Source organism: Sceloporus undulatus, chromosome 1 (assembly GCF_019175285.1).
Source record: "Sceloporus undulatus isolate JIND9_A2432 ecotype Alabama chromosome 1, SceUnd_v1.1, whole genome shotgun sequence".
Taxonomy (NCBI): Eukaryota; Metazoa; Chordata; class Lepidosauria; order Squamata; family Phrynosomatidae; genus Sceloporus; species Sceloporus undulatus.
Genome location: NC_056522.1, coordinates 208,267,509 through 208,292,111, shown reverse-complemented (window position 1 = coordinate 208,292,111; position 24,603 = coordinate 208,267,509). Strand labels below are relative to the sequence as shown.

Here is a 24,603-nt window from a genome sequence, read left to right as displayed (position 1 = left end):
GAGTAAACACCAGGGATATAAACTCAGAGACTTACTCTGAACAGATATGTATTGGGTTATGCTGTAAATCATCCAGATTTAAGCAGTAAAAAAGAGTTTAATTATGCCAACTCTAATATACTTACTGTAAGCTTTATTGCCTTTTCCGGAGCCACACCAATCAACTGTGGAAGTAACCCTATGAACAGAAGAGACTGGCTAAAATTAGTGTATGTGCATGTACAGAGCAAGCATAAAAGTCAGATTTCTGCTCTTGGCTTAATGCATTCATTCCACGTGAAAAGTTTCCTTCAACAACAAAAAACCTTTCTCTACTTGAACCTGGCTGTATCATCATGTCACTGTACCACTGGGCAACCAAGCATTTCAAAGCTTCTGTTGCAGACAGTATAGATAAGTTTGCTGGCACATGGGCTCATTTGTGCTGCACATTCATCCATCTATTTGTCCAGCATCAGTTCCCTGCCATGCACTGAAATCAGCTGTATTGCTGTTGAGACTCCTTCCAAACTGTTCTTGCCATATGAGAAAAATATACAGTACAGCTCTCTTTCACCACAAGGTGTTCCATGTCGATTTGATCAATTGACAATCAGCCATAAAGAAGTCTCATTTGTTCCCAATCAAATCATGTCACTTTCCCCTCCTTTTTTTTTTCTTTTTATGGAACTACTGTATGGAAACAGAATTGAAAATGCCACAAATTGTAGCAAGCTCTGTAGACACTCCAGTGAAGCATCATTATAGACACAGCCAGGCAATGCTACTTCCTATCGAGACCTAATTCACATGGCAAAAGACAACAGGGCTTGGAACCTGGGAACTGCAAGCTGAAGGAAGGTAGTGGAATGGGAATATGCCATTCACTGCTTCCTCACCTCAATACTGAAATGGTGAGAAAATGGGATGTTGGGGAGAGGCAGTAGATTGTGGAAAAGGAGTATGATACTTCAACTGAGACTTCCCTTCTCCCACGTATAGTCAATTCACCCCTTCCCAAGCAACCACTGATCCCATATGGTTTAGGGGGAGTCCCCTAACCTCTGAAGAGTCTTTTCGGACTGTGCATGGGCTGCAGAAAACAACAAGAGAAAAGGGGGGGGGCTTACCATGAGCTTCCTTCAACATGTGGTTCATAGAATTCAAGCCAATATTATTCACATCTACACACTTTTATTTTCCTACTACCCAGAAGACCATCATTTTTAAAATGGATGCAATTGTCTATGGTGCTACTTACATCACTGAAATGGAGACAGGAGTTTAAGCACTAAGGGGGAAAGTTACAAGACAAAGCTCTAGACTTTTTTCTGTAGGTATGACATGAGGCAGTCAACATTAAACAAAACAAAATAAAACATGCATTGATTTTACACCAAAGCTCCTTGCCAAAATGCTGGGCGCAGGAACCTGGTTTACTTCTTGTTGAGTGAATGGATAGAATGCCTGCACATCAGTCCACCTTTATATTGATCCACATAGGGGTTAAAGACTTGAATCTTGTTTGTGATGATTTATTTTTAATCCCATCTTATAGGAACTGGAACATCCAAAGGTGAAATGATGGGAGTAGGAGAAGCTAAGCACTAGGAGGAACAAAGTTTGAAAAGTCAGACACTGTCCTCTTTAGATGGTAATGTGTGTTGCTTTACTTTACTTCCTTTATATCCCAGCTCTTCTGCATTTAGGTCCCCCCTGCTCATTTTGCCCTGCAGTACACTGTGTCTGCTCCTAAATCCTGTTTAGATAGTACCACTAAGCTTATGAAGACCCTTTTCAGCTACAGTACTGTCAAGCTGACCCCTCAAAGACAAGAGCATAGAATCATAGAGTTGGAAGAGACTGCAAGGGCCATCCAGTCCAACCCCCTGCCATGCAGGAAATCCAGATCAAAGCATCCCCGATAGATGGCCATCCAGCCTCCGTTTGAAGACCTCCAAGGAGGGAGACTCCACTACACTCCTAGGAAGTGTGTTCCACTGTCAAACAGCCCTTACTGTCAGGAAATTCCTCCTAATGTTGAGGTGGAATCTCTTTTCCTGCAGCTTGCATCCATTGCTCCGGGTCCTAGTCTCCGGAGCAGCAGAAAACAAGCTTGCTCCCTCCTCAATATGACATCCCTTCAAAGTGAGTTGCAGAGACTTAGAATGTTGAACTAGGTCTTAGGAGATCGAGGTTCAAGTCCCAGTGAGCCATGAAATTCACTGGCTGACCTTGGGCCAAGCATTTATTCAGCCTGAACTACCTCACAGGGGTTGTAAGAATAAAGGGGGAAGACTGCCATATATGTTTCCTTGAGTTCACTAATGCAACAGTGGGAACAAATGTAAGAAGTAAAAGAAAGAACTTATTTGTAGAATTGCTGTTCCTGTTTCTCAGGCTTTGCCTACGGTTTGAAAGACAGCACTCTAATGCAGTGATGCACAGATTAAATGGCTACTGAACTTTCTCCAGAGCAATTAAAAACACCTATTGGTTCATCTTCTTTAACTCATCCTCATCTCCAGACTTGAGAAGTCTGACAAATGGGATTCTCTTTTTTTCCTAAGTTTACCAATTAACAAAGTAATCTTTTTTTTAGCCACTTTGGATTTTCAGGGTGAAAGCATGCATTCACCCTGTTTTAAAGAAAAAAGAAATAAAGAAAAGGCAGTTGTATATAAACTATACACAACTCCAGACATCTGCTGCTTTTGCCTAAAAAAAATTCTTTTAGGTCATATTAAATATAACATGAAGTTCACCCTTCAGAAAAGAAGATAAAGCAAGATGCATACAGTATGTGCTTTTCACTTCCTGTTTGTGTGTGTCTTCAAAAATGTATCCCTGTGCTTTTCCCCAGCAGGATAGAGACAGACAAGCACTCCCAACATGGGTCCCACTGTGCATGAGAAGGAAAGACAAAAAGACTCTACTTCCGATTTTACATAAAAAACAGTATCTAAGGAAGGAGGAGGCACTTGTGTTTCCTGCCATGCCTCCCCACCCATGCCTACCCCACCCCACCCTGAGTTGCTCATACTTTGTCTTTGAAACAATGCAATTCAATAGCATAGAGTATAAATAAAACTGAATGGAAAATTAGGAACCATTTTGTCTATCAGTAATGAATCCCCTGCATCACAAGGAATGACTGGAGGACCTCATGATCTTTGTTGGCACCCCCATGTGCTGTCTTAGGTTTTTGCAAGGACAGCTATGTATAGGACTCCTGTTCTTGGACTGAATTCAATGACTTCCATATTCCTTCAACTTAAACTAAGACAAGTTTAAGAAAAAGAGATCAGTAGAGGGCAGCCTTAACTTGCTTGACTTTAGACAAGGCTTCTTGTCCTTTTCCCCCACTAATTAATAAAATCCAGGCATGGGTTACCTGTCTCCCCACCTGCTCCCTTGGACAACTTTTAGAACAACTTACAGGACCACTATAAAGAACAGTTCACACCCACCCACCCGCGGTCTCAGTAAGGGTGAAATTAAATCTGCCAGCCAGTCGGAGTGCTGACTGGCACAGCAGCTGAACAATTATTTGCAGGAGGTGCATTCACATTAAGAAAAAGAGAACTAGCTTCTGTCAGCAATGTAGACAGGACACCATTTGCAGCAGAAACATATCATCATTCATAAAGGCAAGGCAGAACAGCCCTTCCACACTCACTTCATTCTCTTAAGAAACCCAAAGCAAATGTGTACCTACACAAAAACAGATCAGCAGCTAATGTGTACTGTGGCTTCATTTCTTTCAAGGTTGTCCTTTTTGTCTAAGGCTTAACAGACTTATTATTCTGGGGAAAGGTAGTTATTAACAAACACAAAGGGTGGCTGGCAACAACAACAAAAGAAATGCTTCTCTTCCAGCCCCAGTCTCCCCAATCCCTTGTTGAAAGAATATTTAGCACAGTGGTGCCTACAGTTAAGGAAACTAAGAGAAAATAACACCTGGAGCCACACCTCCCACAGCCTTTAATAAACTGTTAAATACAGCATATATCCATGTATGCACACATGTGTATGCATGCCTTGCGCACACATGCGCAAAGGCAAAATCAATGGCTACACATAACCTTCAGGTTCAGAAGCAGTACGCTACTGAATAAGATTTGGATAAAAGTTCCTTTTTTGGAGTACCATTCCCAGAATTCCCAAAGCCAAAATGGCCACATCTAAACTCTGCACTGAACACTGGTGGTTAATGGGCAAGAGAGAGGGTACCCTCTTGACCTGATTTTGGGGCATCTGGATGGCCACTGTGAGGAACAGGATGATGGACTTGAAATATTTTTGGTCTGATCCAGCAGAGCTCTTCTGACACAAAAATTAAGAGTTTTACACTGCCTTGTTCACATGTTCAAAAGGTGTGTGGCAGAATACACTGCCATCTGCAATGAGTGCCTGTGTTTTTAAATGTCAGGACTATCTTCTCTATTAAACAGAAAAGTTGCACTGAGGAAGCAAATCAGTCCATGCCCTAGTCCACCTTCAAGTTCAATCCAATGACACCCACTGCAATGCATGTTAACCTCAGGTTCTTTTTGTGCATGTGCAGCAGAAACAGGCTATGAATTGACTCTTAACAGCTGCCATGTTGTACCACAGAATACAGTTCAACCATGGTCTATTAATATAATTTATTTCTAAGAAAATAAAATATATTTATTTGTGCCTAGCCAAATATAACATGGAAATAATACATATATTTATCTGGCAGTAAGGAAGCTGCAAGTAATACTCTCTGGACTGCAGTGAATGGAGGGCTGGCCCAAGACATTTTGCTGTCTGAGGCAAAGGATAAAATGGGCACTCCTCTCCCATTCTGCACAGAGATGTAACTCAATTGACAGCTGAATCTTATGTCAGCCCTGGCAATGAAACTGTGTATCTTAGGGAGTTCAGAACAGACAGTGTAGACTCTACAGCCTTGCCCTCCTATATTTCACTAGTGCGCCTTCTTTTTCAATATCTGCAGCATACCTTTGCCTAACTGTTGGGTTGGCTAACCTTAAAGACAAAGGAGGTCCATGAAAATGGATGGTGTTTGACAGCTGAATTCCAACTCTAATCGAGCTGTCTGACCTGGGGCTAAGAGCTCTAACTTTAGCACAGAGCCTCCTCCAAGCCAAATGGGCTCCTCACTCATTTCAAAGGAAGGAGTGAATTTGCAAGCACCTCCCTGTGCTTCTGATCTGGAGCACCATGTTCACTCCACAGTCATCTATGGATGGGTGTGATGTATGCCTTTTGTTTACTTACCTCTGTAGAGGCCAAAAAAGCCTTCATACCGCAGAACTTTCTTAAAACAATCAAAGCTGTTTTTGTACATCAGTTCTCCAACAATTGATCCACTGGAGCGTTGGTTTTGCATGCGTGTCTTCACCAGATCTATAGGGTACACAGCAGTAGCTCCAACCGCTGTGAACAACAAAAACAAAAAATCACAACAATGAAGCACCCTCTTCCAAAATGCACACATGAAACTATGTCATGTTGGGTGTGTTCACCTCTTTCTGGAGATACAATACCAAGCACAACAGACACTGAATGGTGCTGCATCAGCCTTGTTGGTACTATCCAGTTCTGGCACTCACTGGTTCTGTTGAAATACAACCCCCATCATCCCCAGCCAGTGCAGGCTGTGCTGGCTAATGATGATAGGCACTGTAATACAGCACACTGTGGTGGGGAAGGGGCACCAAATTGAGGAAGGCTGTTTTAAACAAGGAGACTAGCAATAGCAATAGCATTTACATTTCTGTAGTGCTTTATAGTGAATGCAATACTCTCTAAGCAGAGATCTGTAAGCCAATTGCCCCCAACAAGATGGGTATTCATTTTACTGACCAATGAAAAGATGAAAGGCTGAGTCAACCTGGAGCCCTCTGGGGTTGAACTCACAACATTGTGGCTACAGTAATGGCATTTAACCACTGCACCACCAGAGCTCCCTAAACAGAGTCCCACAGGAAACAGAATAAAACTTTCAATTTCAGGCACCAGAAATTCAAAGGAAACTGAGCAGGTCTCTGCTTTTCCCTATAAAGTTGTCATCAGAATCCTAGGCAGAGGGTAGTGAATTTAAGACTCAGGAATAACTGACAGTGTGATGTAGTGGTTTGAGTGTTGGATAATGACTGGAGGTTTGAATCCTGGCTTGGCCATGGAAACCCACTGGGTGACTTTGGGCAAGTCACACACTCTCAGCCTCAGAGGGTGGCAATGGCAAGCCCCTTCTGAAGAAACCTGTCAAGAAAACTCCATGATAGGTTCACCTTAGGGGTTGACATAAGTCAGAAATGACTTGAAGACACACAACAACAACAATAACAACAACAACAACAACAACAGACAGGCAATCTGTACGTATACTTCATTCTTCACAAGTTTCAGGGCTAAGCTTTGGTGTTGGGGGAAATGGAAACTCTGGTTGTCCTTGCTTAAGAAGAATCAATCACCACACTTCTAGGCCACATTCCTCAATGTCCTGGGAAATATATGTTACAACTAGTGATGCTATCAGTAACATGCTGGTGTAATAAGGACACAATAATGGTCTTTTAGAAAAAAAGAGTAGTAACAACTAATCACATGTTTACAGATCTAAACACCAACCAGAAGAAGAAGAAGCTGTTATTTTTTTAATTATAAGACTAACTGTAATTAGCTTTTGCAGGGAGTTTACAAAAAGTTACATAACTAATTCCTAACAGTAACTTTCTAAACTCCAGGATTTTGACAGTCCTAACTACTACTCAAGATTAACTTTTCACAAAGGGCTCATTTACCAGGAGACGAGTTTGATCAGAACATCCAGCTGCTCACATTAATGTAGAATCTTCTACACATAACAAAATGTCAATAGAATGGGTAAGAGCATGGGACACACATCCGTCAATTATTACTGGTACTTATTTAAAGGTCTAAGATGAAGGCCTTGTACTTTTCCTCTCCCTTCTTTTGCTTCACTTTTGTTTGTAGTATCAGTCTCAGCAAATCTAATTTAAAAAGGCATCCAAGACTGCACCTGAGAAGACTCTTTATGTCATTCTACAGGTTTTGCTTCGAAGACTGTCTGGAGCCAGCAGTGTCAGGGCCATGCACTGTCAGGACTCTATCATACAGTGTGTGTGTTTTAAAATAACAATAACAATAAAGAGCTTCCTTCAGTGCTTGACGATCTTTATGGGGGTAGGGGAGGCAAACATCTCCATCATAGCTGACCTATAGCTGCACACCAAGATAATGTTACCCCCCCCAAAAAAAAAAACCTCTTGAAAACAGCACACAGAGACATGTCACTCACCTCCAGCAATTGAGCCCAGAGTGAACCTGTATGCCGACTCAGCTACCTGGAGCCATATAGGTCTGCCCAGACTGTCATAAGATTGCTGGGAAAGAAGAAAAAACAGCAGAAGTGGTAGGAGGTGGAAGAGAGAAATGAGAGAATAAGATATAAGAAAGTGTCTAAAGGCTGCATGAAGACTGAAAGCAACTGTTCAGTGAGCATTTGTAAAACTGAGAAAATAATCAGCTTAAATTACCTCCCCCCCCCCGCAAAAACAAAAAAAAAAAAACAAAAAAAAAAAAAACCCACGGATGCAGGGCCAAACTAGAGATGGTATTAATTGCATGACCATCCCTTTTGCTACTTCCAAATCCAAAACTGTAAGTCAGTTTGATTTGTATTGTCATAATGGAAAGTTTAAAAGAGAAGCAAAAGTGTCCAAGGTCCTTGTCATGGTGGATGTGGGGCAAGATGACATGCATTTCTTCACTCACTAGAGGTCAAGACTGGAATGCTGCTGTTATTATTATATTACATTTATATTTACTTGTATCCTGCCTCTGTCACAAAATTGGAGGCAGCTTACAGTTTAAAAAAGCAATGCAGCAGGCCCTTCCCTTACGTGGGGGATCCGTTCCAGATCCCCCCACATAAGGGGAAATCCGTGTATGTTCAAACCCCATTGCAAACAATGGGGTGCATGCTTGTAGCAGCACCTGCACCATTTCTTTAATTGTTGTGCAGCTTCCACATAAGCTGGAAGCTGCGTATAGTGCAGTGTACAGTTAAAAACATACAAAAAGTGAACATTAAAATAGAATTAAATTATGGCTAAATGCTAAATCAAGGCCTATTTTGTTCCAGGGTGCAACCACATATACTTTTCCAGTTCACTTTTGCACTCTCTTGAAGGGCCCCCTGCCCAACTTCTGCTACCACAAAAAGAATGGTTAACAATGCCATTTTCCTTTTAAAACAAGATACATTATTCCTGTGCACCTTGTTTATGAATACTGTAGATTCATTCTGCTTTGAATGCTCATCTGCCTTTTAGAAAGCCTGTGGAAAGTGAAAGCATTATTTTAAAGGAAAAAATGGTGCTACCACAAGCAATGTTTTTGCCACAAATTTTGCATCACCAGTGGCCTCTTATAGTGGATTGGGGAAGAAATGCAGCCCCCCACCTCAATTCTCAGATGTTGCCCTACAATGATATATGAGAATTCAACCTGCTCATTCATTTCCTTGCAACCCTAAAGAAATCTCAGCAAAACTGCACATTGACTCAATCCTAAATAATATGTCACTCCGTGCATGTATTCCCTTTCCTTGGAACAGAAATATAACTTTCAGCCTATTTATGAAGGTGCTTATCCTAGTCTGTGGCATGCCTGTGTTCAGATAGGACATGTAAATTAGTATAATTAATGCTATGGCTTTCAGAGCATGAATATTTATAAACAGAAAATTACTGTGGCTGGCATCCCTTCACAAAGCTACTGTATACAGATATTTAGCAGCTACACAAAGGAAATCTTTTGGTGATAATATCGGCAGCAAGGGGGATCCTTCTTTCTTTTATTTTTGCTAAAAAAGGAGAAAAGGGATGTTAATAAAAAGTCAAGAATGCATTAGTTATTTCCACTGGTCCTCTTGACAAAGTTCCAATTGCAAAAAGCACATTCTTCATTAGTTTGATGGGCTACCCATATCTGTCATAATGATGAGAAGATGGCACCAAGATAATTGGTCCCAGCACCAGGCAATAAACTTATATTATCTTAGAAAAGCCAACACATACAACCACATGTAAGCCACATGTAAGTAGAGCAACTGTCCATATTGCCTGAGAAGGAGTGGGAGGAATGCAGCAGAAATCTGCCATAGCCAATGGGCTGGTCACTGCTGCTACAGCAGGATGCCTTTATGGCACACACACAACCCCATATAGAACATACAGGAATACAAAACTGATAAGTATATAAGAAACAGTCTTCTTCTCTCTTATAAAAATCAAGCAGAGTACTCTGACATATTGTTTGGTGTGACTTTAGAACAACAGCTAATCAGGGTGTTCTGGGGTTTTTTTTTAATGTATGAGTCAAGAAGAAAATGTTAAGAAAAAGCAGTTAACTTCTTCTCACACCCAGGCAGATAGTCACTTCAGTGACGCATTTAGCACAGTTTGAATCCTTGTTGGGCCATTCCAATGTCTTGCTCTCCCTGTATTCTCTAATGCCAGCCAGAAAGATGGTCTCAGAAAACATCCAAGCTTCAGGTCAGCAAACATATGTTGTCCTTGAATACAGGTTTTCCAATTTCAGCTCTTTCTAATCTCCACTGGTAGACTAACAGCTATGCACTGGCAACCACCCCAATTTATGACATAATCATGAATGATAGGAAAAACCCACTGTGTCACAATGTGGCACCAAAGGAGAGGTCATGCTTTTTCCCCCCTGAGCCTTTAGTGAACTTCTTAAAACATTCTTTTTTTATATTTCAATTATTACATTTTAAAACATAGCATCACACAAAAACAGCAAGACTCCCTTCCCCAATTATTCCTTTACTGAAGTCCTAAACAAAACATTTCCTGCAGAATCCTACTTCTGATGAATATACAGTACAATCGTCCCTCCAGATTTGCTGACTTCCCATTCATGGTTCTGAACTTCTGCAGACAAGAAGCCAGGAGGGACAAAATGGCACTCATGCCCATGGAGCATGCGCAGCCATTAAAGACAATGGGGCTCCAATATCTGCAGTTGTTTTGATTCGCTGGGGGGATCCAAAACAGATCCCTCACAAATTGGAATGGATGACTGTAGTGTGTGTGTGTGTGTGTGTGTGTATCATATCCTATCATATCATATCAGCGTTTAGTACAGTAATATTTAATACTTGACCCCACCCTCAAAAACCAAAAGATTTCAGGAAGACCTGTGATTTTCAGGAGGCAATAATTCACAGCAAAATACACCAACCAGTTTTTATAGAGATGTTCCATTCATTTAACACGACTATTTTAAAGCAGTATTTTCTCAACAGCTGAAGGTGCTTATTTATTAAAATGTTTTCTGTTCCCATAGAAACATGAACTAAAAACAAGCAACATAAACAAAATTCAATTAAAACAGTCTAGCCAAACTGTCTTGGTCATTCTCCATGAGAGACAATTAATCCAACAAATCTTTCACATGTTGATTGTACAAGTGTAAACAAAGACGGAATGGCATTATTGGGCAACAGAAGAAATATATTGAAATATTAGACACAAGTTAATTTTGAAAATGAGGTTTAACACAAAGCAATCCAAATAATGTAGTAATTTGCAAACAGTGAAATCCACATATGCAGACTCATAAAATAATTGGCTAAACCATGTGGTTTTGTCCAGAATAAATCAATAACTGCCAGCTTGATTATATGCTTCAAGTATTCAAATCTGTATTTTAAAAGCATTCATTTCAGACTTTTTGTAAAAATTATCAAATTTTAAGTTATACAAACTTTAAAATATACAGATGTCTACAAGATATTCATCTCTAATGTCACAAAGAGAGAACATTCTTTCATATATTATTACATACAAACTCTTAAGAAATTATTAACTTTAATTTAGAGCAGTGGTTCCCAAACTTTTTCAGGATTCCTCAACTCTTTCACTTTGGCGACAACCCTAGTGTCCCCTATGTATATTTCTTAATATCAGTTCTACTCTTATACTGCAAATTCAAAATAACCAATATAACACTATAAAATTAAACAAGTATATGTATTTCACAAATAAAACTCACAATTTACAAAACTTGCTCCAACTCCAATATGATATCCCTTCAAATACTTAAACATGGCTATCCTGTCACTTCTTAACTCTCTCTTTTCTAGGCTAAACATACCCAGCTCCCTAAGCCACTCCTCATAGGGCATGTTTTACAGACCTGTGACCATTTTAGGCCCCATTCTCACTATGAAAATAATTTGAGATTAATCTGGGTTGAACCTTGTTGTTCACACACATCCCAAATGCACTTGATACACTTTTGGGAAGGGGGTGGCAAAAAACCCACTCAACTCTGGATATTTGATACCAGTTTTTCCCCCCAAGTTTTCCTGAAAGATCCACATCAATCTGCACCTTCGGCAGTGTGAATAACCTTCCAAATCAATTCGGATTGCGCTGTATCGTTTAAGGGAATGGAGGAGGCTCTATTTTATCCCAAAATGGTGACATGTGTGTTATTTTTATTATTATTATTATAGGCACAGTACAGACAGCGCTAAAGCGCCATGCTTGCACCATGCTAGGGTTACGGGACCGTGCAGTGACTGCATAGCATCCGCACATCGCATTGCGCCAGTTACGTCACGAGTGCACCATTGGTGCACTTGGACGTAACTGGCGTGGCAGAAAAAGAACCCGCTTTTTGCAGGTTCTTTTTCCTGCGGAGGGAAGCCACATAGTTTGGAGACTGTGGCTTCCCTCCACAGGAAAAAAAGGCCGCCGCCACTCTGGACAAAACCTCCAGGTATGTACCAGGCCATAGTTTATTTTTATAGCACTGTAAATGTACACAGCGCTGTACATACAAATGATCAAATCAATATAAATGAAACCTGTCAATGGCGTACAATCTACCAAATACGTATAAAACAATAGGTACTAATATAAAATAGAATTGGTTAAAATAAGCAGGCAACAATTAAAAACATCAACAGCAACTATCCAATCAAAAATCAGATAGATAATCACACAGTGCCTGGGAACACTTCCCTGAACAGGATAGTCTTTATCTCAGATTTAAAAGTGGTCAATGTGTGAATAACAAAGGGATTACAGGGACTCTAAGAGATTCATGAACCCAAAGCAAAATGGGAACAACAAACGCGATATGCATCAGTGTGGTGATCTGCATCTCCTCAGGACAAAAAATGAGTGTGAATGCCCCCTTAGTCATCCTCCTCTGGACACACTCCAGCTTGTCAATATCCCTCTTGAACTACGGTGTCCAGAACTTTTCTTTCTCCAGTTGAGAGAGGCTTGGAAACTGGAAATATTCCAGTTCATTTCTACAGCTTCTTCTCCAGGATCTAAAGGCAACTCCTTGTGTACATATGTGTGGGCATATCTTACAGTACTTAAGGTGGTCTCCCACCCATCCAAGTACTAGCCAGGGCAGACCTTACTTAGCTTCCAAGAACAGACAGGATCTGGTGCCTTTAGGTTATTTATATATTGCTGATACAGTACTAGTATTACTCATACAGAGATAGTGAAGAAATAAAAAGCAAAGCAAAGACATTATTTAAAAACATCCATGGCATTTTAGGCAAGCGTGTTCTAGATCCTGGGAGTATGGGAATAATCACAAAGAATGTATTTCTTGCCCTGTTTAATGTAATTGTAATATTAAAGCAAAACGTTTCTGCTCCTAACATCTTCAAAAACAGCTGAAAGTAAAAGCCAAAATGAGTCCCTTGAAGTTTTTATAACATTGCTGATATTATTCAACCTGACAAATACTTATATAGTACTGTATATTTGTTTCCTTTCTTCTCTCCTTCTCTCTTTCTCTCTCTCTCTCTGAGGCTTATTAGTAAGGTGAGTGACCACCATCAGCAACTACCATATATATTTGACAATAAGTTGAGAAATTTATGCCCCAAAATGGACTCCAAAATCATGGATAGACTTATATATGGGGCAATAAATTAATATTGCTTATGAAATTCCTAAAAGAAGTGCCCACCTTCCTCTGTAGCCAAGGATCTTTAAATAGTTTCCCATTTGAGCTCCCACACACTCTGTGTGTGTGTATGTGTGTGTTAATCCTCAGCCTTCCTTCACAGCCAGAGTTAACAAACAGCTGCTGAGACAAGGGACAGAGAGAGAGAGAGAGAGAGCATGCCCAGGCTTGTACCCCATTTTGCAAGCCATGAGCCTTGGAAATCCTGGGGGTATAGGGCAGAATGGGGGGTTCTGCCCCGTTTTGCAAGCCATGAGCCTTGGAGATGCTTTTGGTAAAGGGAAGTGTGTGTGTGTGTGTGCGCGCGTGCGCACACGCATGTACACCAAGGTTTATTTCCCCATTTTCCATGCCAACACTGTGACCCTTGGGAGAGGGAGATGTAGGGAGGGAAGTGGTGCTTTGTTTCCCCCTTTAGATCTTTTGTAACATGCCCCAGTTTTTGACTCTCAACTGATCCACAGGTTGTATCAAAATCCATGATTTTGGCCCCAAAAACTACTCTAGACTTATACATGAGGTCGACTTATACACAAGAATATATGGTATCCAAAACAGCAGCAAAAACATCAGCCCCTCTCCTTCTGAGAGGCAGCCAACACCACAGAGATTTCTGCAGAAGTTGCATCTGTTGCCTGCCAGCAATGGCAGAATGCCACTGTGAGGCACCACCACGAACAAGACAAGTACAGGCACAGACAAGTTGGAGCCAATCATTGCCACCATACCCACTCCAGCCAGGGGTCTCCTAACACTGAGAAGGAAGAAAATGGTGAGAGCATGGGAGCAAGAGAGTGGCTTCCGGCGAGGTGCCCACCCAATTGATAATACATTGAGCAGGTGCTTTTCATCACTTTTTAGCACATGTGTGCTACATTCCACTCTCCCCCTGCCCCTTCTCATGCTCCTCAACCTTGCCTGGCTCCTTCACTAGAAGCAAACAGAGAGAGGCTCTCTTTCTGAGGCCAGTGTTTTGACAACCTCACTGCCATTAGACAGCCAATGGTTGTGTGTCGAGCAGGGGAAATGCAGCTCTTCACAGCTAGGCATCACTGCATTACTCCCCCTCTACTCTTCTCTTGTTGTCACCTCCTTTTTCATCAGCATCCCCTGCTGACCCCTTTTTCCTTCACCATCCCTCTTAACCTATTTAATACCTCCAGGGGGGCAAACCACCCACTTTGGGAATCATGGATCTAGAGAATCCACAAAACCAGATAATTGTGCATATTCCCCTAGAAGCAGGTACCATGCTTCAAACTGCACTTCATAATTTAAATTCTCAGTTTGAAGCATGCTGGGACAACATGCATAGATTAGAGGCAGTTCTGCTTTATACCAGCCAGTGTTTGTACCAAGCCTTTGGTGGGGAATAATCTGAAAAGCATTTTGACACTTTGGCAATGGCAATTTTTGAAAAAGAAAATATTCCATCAAAACTAAAATTAGAGGATATATGTCACCCATAGATAAAATACACATGAACACAAATTACATGGAAGACGTTGTATAGGAAATGTTTTAAACCGAATCCCCAAAATTCAGGTTTTCAGCAAGCACTACACATTTACTAAAATATGGAAGTCTTTATTGTCTTCAAGGTACATACCTGTCTCTGAAATTCTGCCAAGTTGTATGGCAATGCTCCTTCAGCCAAGGGTGCTATTCTCTCAATGTCTGCCAGTGTTAAGCGTCTGCGCAGAGGGCCAACAGAAAAAAGTCGGTGTTAGGACAGCAAACAAAACCTCCTACATTCCCCCCCTGCCCTTTTTTCACCACTCCACCACTCTCTGAGGCAGCATATTCCAATGTCCAACAGCTCTTACTGCCAGGAAATGCTTCCCAATATTTTAGTGGCATCTTCTTTCCTGCAGTTTGAATCCATTGCTCCCAGTCCTTATCTCTGGAGCAGCAGAAAATAAGCTTACTTCATCTTCAATATGACACCCTTTCAAGTGTTTAAACATAGCTATCATGTTATCTCTTAATCTTCTCTTCTCCAGGCTTAACATATCCAGCTGCCTAAACCATTTCTCATAGGGCATAATTTCAAGACCTTTCACCATTTTGGTCCATTAAGACTCCTAGATCCCTTTCACATGCACTGCTGTCATTCTGTATCTGTACAATTCATTTTTTCTGTCTAAGTGTAGCATCCTATAATTCTCCCTGTTGAAATTCATTTTGTTAGTTTGGCCCAGTTTGCTAATCTGTTAAGGTCATTTGAGGATACAGAGTAAAAAATAAGAGCAAACCAGACTTATGTTTAGTACTAGAGATTTTACCAGAGGTAGTTCCCACAATCACTAGATGACCATGAAAGGATAATGCTGGGGATACAGTGGTCCCTCTTCCATGCTTACAATGTAATGAACAACTCAGTACAAATGCTCAATCCCCATGATCACCCCCCTTTAAAACTGAGGGGAAGATCCATGAAAACCAGAACTGGCATTCTGAGTTATGTAGGAATAAGTCAAACTCATTTTTTGGGTCACTGCAGAGTTTGGAATCCTCTACCCTCTGCACAACAACCACACCTCTCTGCCCGAAGGCTAGCTTTTAGCTGTTGCAGACATCACCACCAACACAGCTATCTACTGACCAGTGGGGAGTGTGGGGCAGGGTCTGGCAAGGAAGAGCAGCAACTAGCTATGTTACTATAGGTTGGAAGAACAGTACTGACATCAACCCCTAGGGCTTTTGAGGATACCAGCCCCAACACTAACCTCCACCAGTCAGTAAATAGCCATGGGGGTTGGGGGGGCGTAGTACTTAAAAGATGGGGCTTGTGCTTCCCTCAATGTAGCTTCTCAGACCATATGTATGAGTGCACAGGTAATGGACGTAGAAGTTGTCTCCCTTACCCCAAATTCCAAAAATTCTCCAAAATCCAAAATTGTCCACATGAGATGTTGAGACAGTGACACCTTTGATTTCTGATGGTTCAGTGTAGCCTAAGTTTGTTTCTTGCACAAAATTATTAACAATATTGTGTCTAAAATTGCACTGAGGTTATGTTTATAAGGTGTATACAAAACATAAATGAATTTTATGTTTAGACTAGGTTCCCATCTTCAAGATATCTTATTATGTATATGTAAATATTCCAAAATAAAAAAAATATCCAAAATCCAAGACATTTCTGGTTGCAAGCATTTCAGATAATGGTGGCTCAACCTGTTTGCCCCTGGTCCTATGTTACATTACACGTACACTGAGTAACACATCTCATTCCACTACTCTACCGAACAAGGAGAATGTCTTTCCAACAGTTGTACGTTTTTAAGAAAAAAATCCAAGGAAAGAAATTTGGAAATGTTAATTTTAAAAAACCATTTTTAAGGTCAGAATTACCCTGTAGCATTATATAAATCAGCCATCTGGTAGAGTATATCAATTTCCAAAGGTGTAACTTGTCCAAATTTGATTGCAGATTGAGAGAATTCCTCTGTTTTTTTTTAAGGGAAAGCAGAGAAGAAAATAAAAGAATTAATTATTATGCAAACTCTTAATTCTAACTTCTTAATAGACAATCTATGTCATTTGGTATAAGTTTAAGGGAGCAACATCCAAAAACCAGAACAAAAAGAATATCAATAAGAATCGGAGCAATGGATGCAAGCTAAAAGAAAAGAGATTCCGCCTCAACATTAGGAGGAACTTCTTGACAGTAAGGGCTGTTCGACAGTGGAACACACTCCCTCGGAGTGTAGTGAAATCTCCTTCCTTGGAGGTCCTTAAACAGAGGCTGGATGGCCATTTGTCAGGGATGCCTTGATTGAGAGAGTTCCTGCATGGCAGGGGGTTGGACTGGATGGCCCTTGTGGTCTCTTCCAGCTCTATTATTCTAGGATTCTATGATTCTATCTATTACAGAATAGCAGTCAAGTGTACTAAATGTAATTTGTCAAGGAGAGCAATCTCTAATACAGGAAAGGTGACATTTAGCTCTCCATATATTCTGAACTTCAGCTCACAGCTGTAAAAGTCAGCAGAGCCAGTAGTAAGTGATTGTGGAGGTTACAATCTAAAACATTTGGTTAGTTAAAGGTTTCCCATATAATGCTGCATATCCACAAGAAGAAGTTGCAGTTCGATTAGCAGAAAAAGACACATGGACTGAAGCAATATTTTTACGATACTATTCTTAAGTTCCAGGAGTCAACTCAGCCACTAAAGTAAGGCTATGAATTCTGATTCAAATTAAAGCTTGCAAAGAAGCTTAAAGAATTATGTGTTAAGGACTTTTATTCTTCTTCTGCTGTTTACATTTCCCATTCCTAGAACACTACAGAAATAGGAAACCTGCCCATCTCTTTTAAGAATCATCCTTCCATCCTATTCTTTTTAAAACCAAAACTTATTCAGGTTCATGCATCCCTTAATTTGAAAGCTGCAACTGTCTACCACTGTGTGAAGCGATGCACACTGTCTTGCAACATTTTGTCTTCTTGTACATGAGGATCAACTGAGATTGTCTACAAGAACAAAGGGGAAGAAACCTTAAGGTGCACAAATTATTCTTTATCAGATCCAAATGAATTTTGGATCAAATTACTTTACAAGAGAGTATTTGGAGGACACAGCCCCAGGAAAGTTTTTGTTTTGTGCACTAATAGAAGGGTGTGTAAGAAAGGTGGGGCATTCAAATCCTTTTGTACATATTTTATCGAGCTACACTAATCTCAAGAACTAGCATGATATAGTGGCTAAAGTATTGTTCTACAACTTCAGGGAACAGGGTTTGAATCCCCACTAGGCCACAGAAACACACTGGATGACCTCGGGCAAGTCATACTCTCTCTGCCTCAGGGGAAGGCAAGGGCAAACCCTCTCTTAACAAATCTTGCCAAGAAAATCCCATGATAGGTTTGCTTTAGTATTGCCATGTCAGAAATAACTTGAAAGCACACAACAACACTTATGTCAAATAGAATGAAACAATGCTTTACCTTTCGTAACTTCGACATCTTTTCTAGAACCTGCTATGAGACTGTATATTTTTCGAACAAGTTCCATATTGTTCAGCAAGGCATTGAAAGCATTAAAATAAGAAAAACTGACTTGGTGTGAAATAGATCCACCTGCAGCCTGAAAAAAAACCCCATAAAAATTAGCTATAGTTACAAGACAAATGCAGGCGTCATTATCAGTTTAGGACTGCTCTATATGTTTCAGTTTCTATAAACTATAGTTGGGGTGGGAGAGCTTGAAAGTACAATGGACTCTTCCCATTGACGGGGATTTGGTTCTGCCCAATCTGCAGATGGGAAAAAACATGGATGGTCACACCCCATATTATTCAATGAGCTGCAATGTGCATGCCTCTGCATCAGTGCGTCCACGTGCACACACCATCACTGAATAATATGGGGTGTGGTACTCCACAAGTGTTTGTATCCATGCACAGTCAAATTTGTGGATTGTTAGCCTGCTGATGCAACGGGCCCACAGTATAGTAAAATAGGATGCACTGCACAATATTACATACTCTGAAGAGTAAAAGGAATGTGGATTAAATGAAATTATTTTCATAGAGAATCCCACTGAAAGGTAGATACATGAAGAATATAAATAGCGAAATAAAACAAATAGCCCATGTAGTTATCCAAACTACTGAATAACTAAGAAGTGGAAATCAACTCCTAAATTTTGGTTTAAAGGCTTCTATGCATCAAACCCCCCCCCCCCATGAACAAATCTTGCCAAAAGAACAACAACAAACAAACCTCATGATAGGATCACTCTAATCGGAAATTATTTTAAGGCACATGACAATACCATCTTCAACATTTTCTTTGTCTCAGAGAACCTCTCTGCCTCTTCCACACAAGAAGATGATATACCTTTATGTGTGGGTGGGAAATCTGCAACTCCTCAGGTGTTGTTAGATCCAGCAAGCACAGCCAAAAATCAGGGTGATGGGTAGTCCAATATTATCTGAAGGACTACAGCCTCTCCATCCCTTTTTAAATACACTCATGTTCAACTAGTACAGTGGAACACATTACTGGTCAGGGCCAACTACCACTACACAAATAAATGGGGAGGGAATTCAGAAGTTGTTCCCCAGCTACATGCTTGGATTTAGTGAGGCTCCAAAAGCAGTGCAAAAAACAAACATCAAATAGAAGTCTATACAATGGAGGGTGATTATTTTATATATGTCCAAATGGTGTTGGTTCAGTTCAGGATGTCTCATGTACCACATGGCATCACTGTATATTTATTACTGATTCTCAGTACTTATTCTCAGCACTGTACTAAAAGCAGGATTCTGTTATTCTTCTAGTAACACTATTACTTGTTACCTCTGTATTTCAAGGTGATAAGATAAATGGTATTATTGATGTTTTGAGTCTACTCTGTTCTAGACTTTCACCACCTTGTCATTTTTCTTTCTTTCAACTAGTCAATATTAATCCTTTTATGATAGGCCCAGTAGAAAATTCCTAGCAGGATCACCAAATCTTGTCTCAACAATGGAAGCCCCCAAATTCCCAAAAGGTTGGTAATCTGACCATAAACTTTTGTCCTTGAATGCCAGTCATAAGCAACCTGAATTGTATGTTTCTTAATACTTACTGAGACTAAGTTTTCCTCCACAAAAGGAGTGAGCATGTGCGAACGAATAGTAACCATGATGTCACTGAAATCTAGGCCAGTGATTGTGCCGGTTTTGTTTTTGTCTTTCAGTGCAAATGCTTGCCTTGCATGTTCTGACTGCAGCTCCTGAAAAAAAATTGCAAAAAAATGATGCAGCGCGAACACTATAAGTAATATATCATACTGAGTCAGAGAATCTCACTGATTCCATCTACTTCTTCAGTGGCCACTTAGGAACATGAAATAAAAAACAGCAAAACTCAGTGTAGATCAGAGTTTTGTCCTCCAACTACTGACTGGAGAAAGTCAAACTCCATACAGAGTTTCACAGACTGTGCACATGACCATCTCTGTCCCTGACACACAAGGCTGCCAACCAGTAATAACTAATACAAAACTGTGCAGTCACAGAAAAGCCTTTATCTAACCTTCTAAAATCTTTCATGCAAGCTTCTGGCCCTTATAACGGTGCAGGCTGGCTACACACAATGGCTACTGAAGTCTCAGTAGCACAGCTGAATTTCCAGTGAGGTTTCAGTGGCCCACATATTTCATCACCTTTCCCTAAAGAGATCAAATGACTGAATAAATTGCGGAATAACGGGCAAACATATGCAAGCTTTCTTGATTTATGTATGTCGCAGATTTCAACTGTTCTTGGTACATAATTTTATCTTGGTATTGTTATTTTATAAAGAAAGAGCACAATACACAGACCTGATAACATGCTGAATAGTTAATCCAAATATACTAGCACACCATAGCTTTGTCTGGCATGTGTTGCAAACTGAGAGGATTTGCAAAATTATTCAGAGGCTAGCATATCTTGAGTTTTTGAATATGAAACATTGCAAACCAACTTTCTGAAAATCAGTCCTGACAAGACCAAGGCAATTGCACTCATTTTCTCATAAACTCATGATGTGCAAATCACTGTAAAGTGTTTAGAACAGTGTAAGAAAAATGAATTTATTTGTCATAATATTATAGAATGGACTTGGGAATCTGCAAGACAGTTTATAGACACATAAAGCCATGTTGCTTAAAGAAAGTCATATTATGAAGATAACTACATTAGTATTTGATAAGCAAGTATTTTAACATAAAGCAATCCATCTATAGCAGGTTGTGTCTATTAATCTGCATTAATATAGCACAAATGTACTATACATTTATGCAGGTTATAAATGATGCACACAAATCAAATTACACACTTTTATGATTTTCATCTTCCTCCATAGCTGTTCACAATCCATTCTTCATATTCAGTACACACACATACACAAGTATTTTAAATAAATACTTGTAAATATATACATATGTAGATATATGTCACACACACAATTCCTAGTTTATTGACAAAGAGAAAAGCTTTCTGCTTCCATGAAACTTTAAAATACTGGAAACTTTTTGAAGATATTACTGGATGTTCAGATAGCTTCATTATTTTGAGGAGTATTTGTGGAGCACAAGAGAAAGAACCATGGTACCGGGAAACATAAATAACTGACCTGTAAAAACTGAGTGAATTCCGAATATGTCAGGTTTTTCTTTCTGTTATGTCCGAAGTGCAATCGAATAAATTCACAGTCCCAGTTAAAAGGAATGTGATGGTGAATTATTGTCTGCCCAAATATTTCTTTCACATTTTCTTTGAAAGAAAACAGAAAAAGTGAGTTGGTTAGGTGATAAAAGATCAGCCCTACTTAAAGTACTTCTAACAGAAATAAGCTTTCTTCAAGAGCCATTCTAAAGAAAAAACACCTTTTAAAACAGTAGAAAGCTATTTATTTTTCCAGAGTGAAAACACACTTTGTATATACTACATTTTAATACTACTTGTGTGTTAATACTGTGTAGATGGTTAAGATCTGTGATTTTTTTTTTCTTATTCAGTTTTAATTAAGAGACAATTTATTTTGTTCATTAGAAATACCTGGTGCTTTGCATGTTGAAGTAAAATCAATGTTGTGTTACTTGAGTCTACAGCATGTCAAATTAAGACCTTATTGAAAGACAGTGAATATCTATATTTCTGTATACCACAATATTTCCCAGACTATGCTGTGATTGAGACTTGTTTATTTAATTCAGATTTGCATGAATGCAACTATTAAAGACAGGTATAAGAAACATCAACCAAATTGTATCATTATCTTCATTGAAAATATGTTAATCATTTGAGATCATTGGCCCAAAAAAAGAGCTCTTGTAGAGAACTACATTCTCAAAGTATACTCATGTTCAAAAGCTGTAAACTATGCAATGTTAGGCCTGTTCATACTTTTGTTTACCAAAAAGAAACCTCAGTACTGGAAAGCACATGTGCTCTAGTTGTTCTTCCTGAAGGAATCAGATTAAATCTGATCCAGGCTATAAACTCATTGCTGTTCCTAAAGGTCCCACCAAAAAGCTTTTCTGATGATGGACTTAATTTAAGATCTCAAATTTAAATAAATGCAGCACAGCCTGAATAACATTTTATTGGTCTCTTATGTGAAGGGGACCAGAGGAAGAGGCAACAAACCTGAAACCCTTACTGGGAGAGGGGGTATCACAAGCTGCATCCACACTGCAGAAATAATCTAGTTTGAAACCACTTTACCTGACATCACTCAATGCTATGGAATTCTCGAAATTGTAGTTTTGTGCAACATTTTGCCTTCTGTCATTGCTTTGGTGCCACAACAAACTACAAACCCCAGGATTCGACAGCACTGAACCACAGCAGTTAAAGTAGTGTCGCACTGGATTATTTCTGCAGTGCATATGCAGCCCTAGTCAGAGAGCAAATGTTTTGCATGCAGGCTCCAGGTTCAAACCACTGCCACTCCAGATAAAGCTAAGAAAGAATCCCATCTGAAAATCTGGAGAGTAGCTGTCACTCAAGAGCTGGCAATACTGCCAATTCAATATAAGTTACTAAAAAAGCTAGAGAGATCCAATGATCCACAGAATTTTCATAAGCCACTGATTATGAGTAAAATCGTATTTCAGGCTGTCAGCTAATTTAAAGTTTTTGCTTCTTTCTTTTTTATTCAACCTATCTTTTGACTAGTTAAAAATGAAGAATATGCACATTTCTTGCTAACAATGAAGTCCCACTTCTTAGTCCTCTCAAAAAAGCAGCTTTTAAATGAAATATACAGAAAATAATATAGTGTAAATCAGTGCTTCACAAGGAATCTGAGGTGAAGAACTAGCAATTTGTTCTTCTAATATGCCAGGGACCTGTACCATATTTGAGTTTACTGGCTACAACTGTTTCTTTCTAGGAAACTCTCTGTGAATTGGCAGCCAATGACTAGCAGACCAGCACTGGCCTGGGGGCACTTTCAGCAGCACTGATGTAAATGATAAGACCAGAAATAACATGACAGTACCATGCATAAACACAGTCAGCTCCAGTAGAATGGTGAGCTCACATCAGCTTTCAAAAGTAAGACTTTTATAGTCCCCACCTAGATGCCCTACAACAGACAAAAAAGTCCCCAGAATCTCTTGGGAGTTACTCTGAGCAGGGGGCCTCTTGGTAGAAGCAATCCTTTATTTGTCTTCATTCCCTGCTGCACTAGTAATATGCCAGTTAGGAAACAATCTTCCTGCAGAGGTTTACCTGGCACCATTCCTGTTATTTCTTTGGCAAAGGCCTTTCCCTTCAGCTTGGACTTTGAAGTAAATGGTGCAGGATAGGGTCAAATAAAAGAGCAATTTTATTTCTCTCATATTTTATTTTACTTTTGATTTTGTGGTTTTATGGCAAGCTAAACTATCATTATGCATTTTTACTGTAAGCTGCCCAGAAAACATCAGATGCAAAAGACATAAATAAAGAAAACTTTTTTTAAAAAAAATGCCTCCAAAAATATTTTATAGCTTTGTCCTTTAGTATCACTTCAACAATTAATCAACTAAAACATTAAAAGCCTAGAATCTTAGACCTAATACATACACAGTCTAACTAGCTATTAGGCTAATTAATAGAAGGAGGAAGTAACTGAATCTTTTTTTTAAAATGCTTGTATTTTTGCTTGTTTTTGTCTGTTTCTGTTTTTCATCTTTTTTCTGTTTGTATTCATATTCCTGGTTTGTAACTTTATAAAAATAAAATTAAAAAAAAGAAGGGGGAAGCGCCTATATTTCATGTACACCGGTATTTGAAATTACATCAAGTAAGCATGAAGTCAAACTGCTATGTGTTTCAATTCTTTGAAATAATGTGTGTGCAGTGCATCAATCATTTTAACAAGATCCCTTTAAAATAGCTGATACTGTAAATCCATATTGTGAGAGGGATCTGAAGCTGAGATAAAAATGCTTGTGAAAAAAATGTGAGCTTTGAGCAAAAAGAATCCAGACTCAATAGTTTCTCCCCCTCTCATAATGCAGGTGACATTCTATTAAACTGAATGGTGGAAAATTCAAATGAGAAGACATAAATATTTCATCAAAAACATGCACATCTGAACTGTGAAAGTCACTACCACAAGATACAAAGATGATCAAGAACATATGGCTTTGAAGAGGGATTAGGCAGATTCCTACAAGACAAGACTATTAATGGCTACTAGTGAAGATGGCTATATGCTACCCCAGCACCATAGGCATTCTTGCTAATTGTTGTCCTGATCAACCTGGAACAATTCCCATAATTCCTTAGGTAGTGGTTAACTTAGTAGTTAATCCAATTAAACAAGTACAAAATTAGTTTATTTAAAAGTGTATATGCTGCCTTTTAAAAGAAAAAATCCCTCTCAAGGCGGATTTCAAAATAAAACAGAAACAATAATAGATTTAGAATGATAACAGTAACCAATGTTAACACAATTTCAAATTCTAAATTGACAGTATTGAAATATTTCCATATTGAAGCATTTCTCACATAAAGGCACACAACAGCATTAGGGTATGTTCAATGACCAAATTCTTATATAGGATTATTCAAAAAGAATGGTGCAAAGCTGA

General features: G+C 39.4%; 1 protein-coding gene across 1 annotated transcript in view; it reads right to left on the bottom strand.

Annotated features, from left to right (window-relative positions):
* SLC25A12 (solute carrier family 25 member 12) overlaps positions 1-24,603 on the bottom strand; it is a 95,090-nt gene that overhangs the window by 25,401 nt on the left and 45,086 nt on the right. Inside the window, exons 5-12 of the mRNA XM_042444525.1 lie at positions 21,150-21,289; positions 19,618-19,764; positions 17,985-18,123; positions 16,387-16,480; positions 14,639-14,723; positions 7,298-7,382; positions 5,251-5,409; positions 126-178 (exon numbers count right to left, since the gene is read on the bottom strand). Coding sequence (XP_042300459.1) covers positions 126-178; positions 5,251-5,409; positions 7,298-7,382; positions 14,639-14,723; positions 16,387-16,480; positions 17,985-18,123; positions 19,618-19,764; positions 21,150-21,289 — 902 coding nt within the window. The remainder of the gene's footprint in view (positions 1-125; positions 179-5,250; positions 5,410-7,297; positions 7,383-14,638; positions 14,724-16,386; positions 16,481-17,984; positions 18,124-19,617; positions 19,765-21,149; positions 21,290-24,603) is intronic.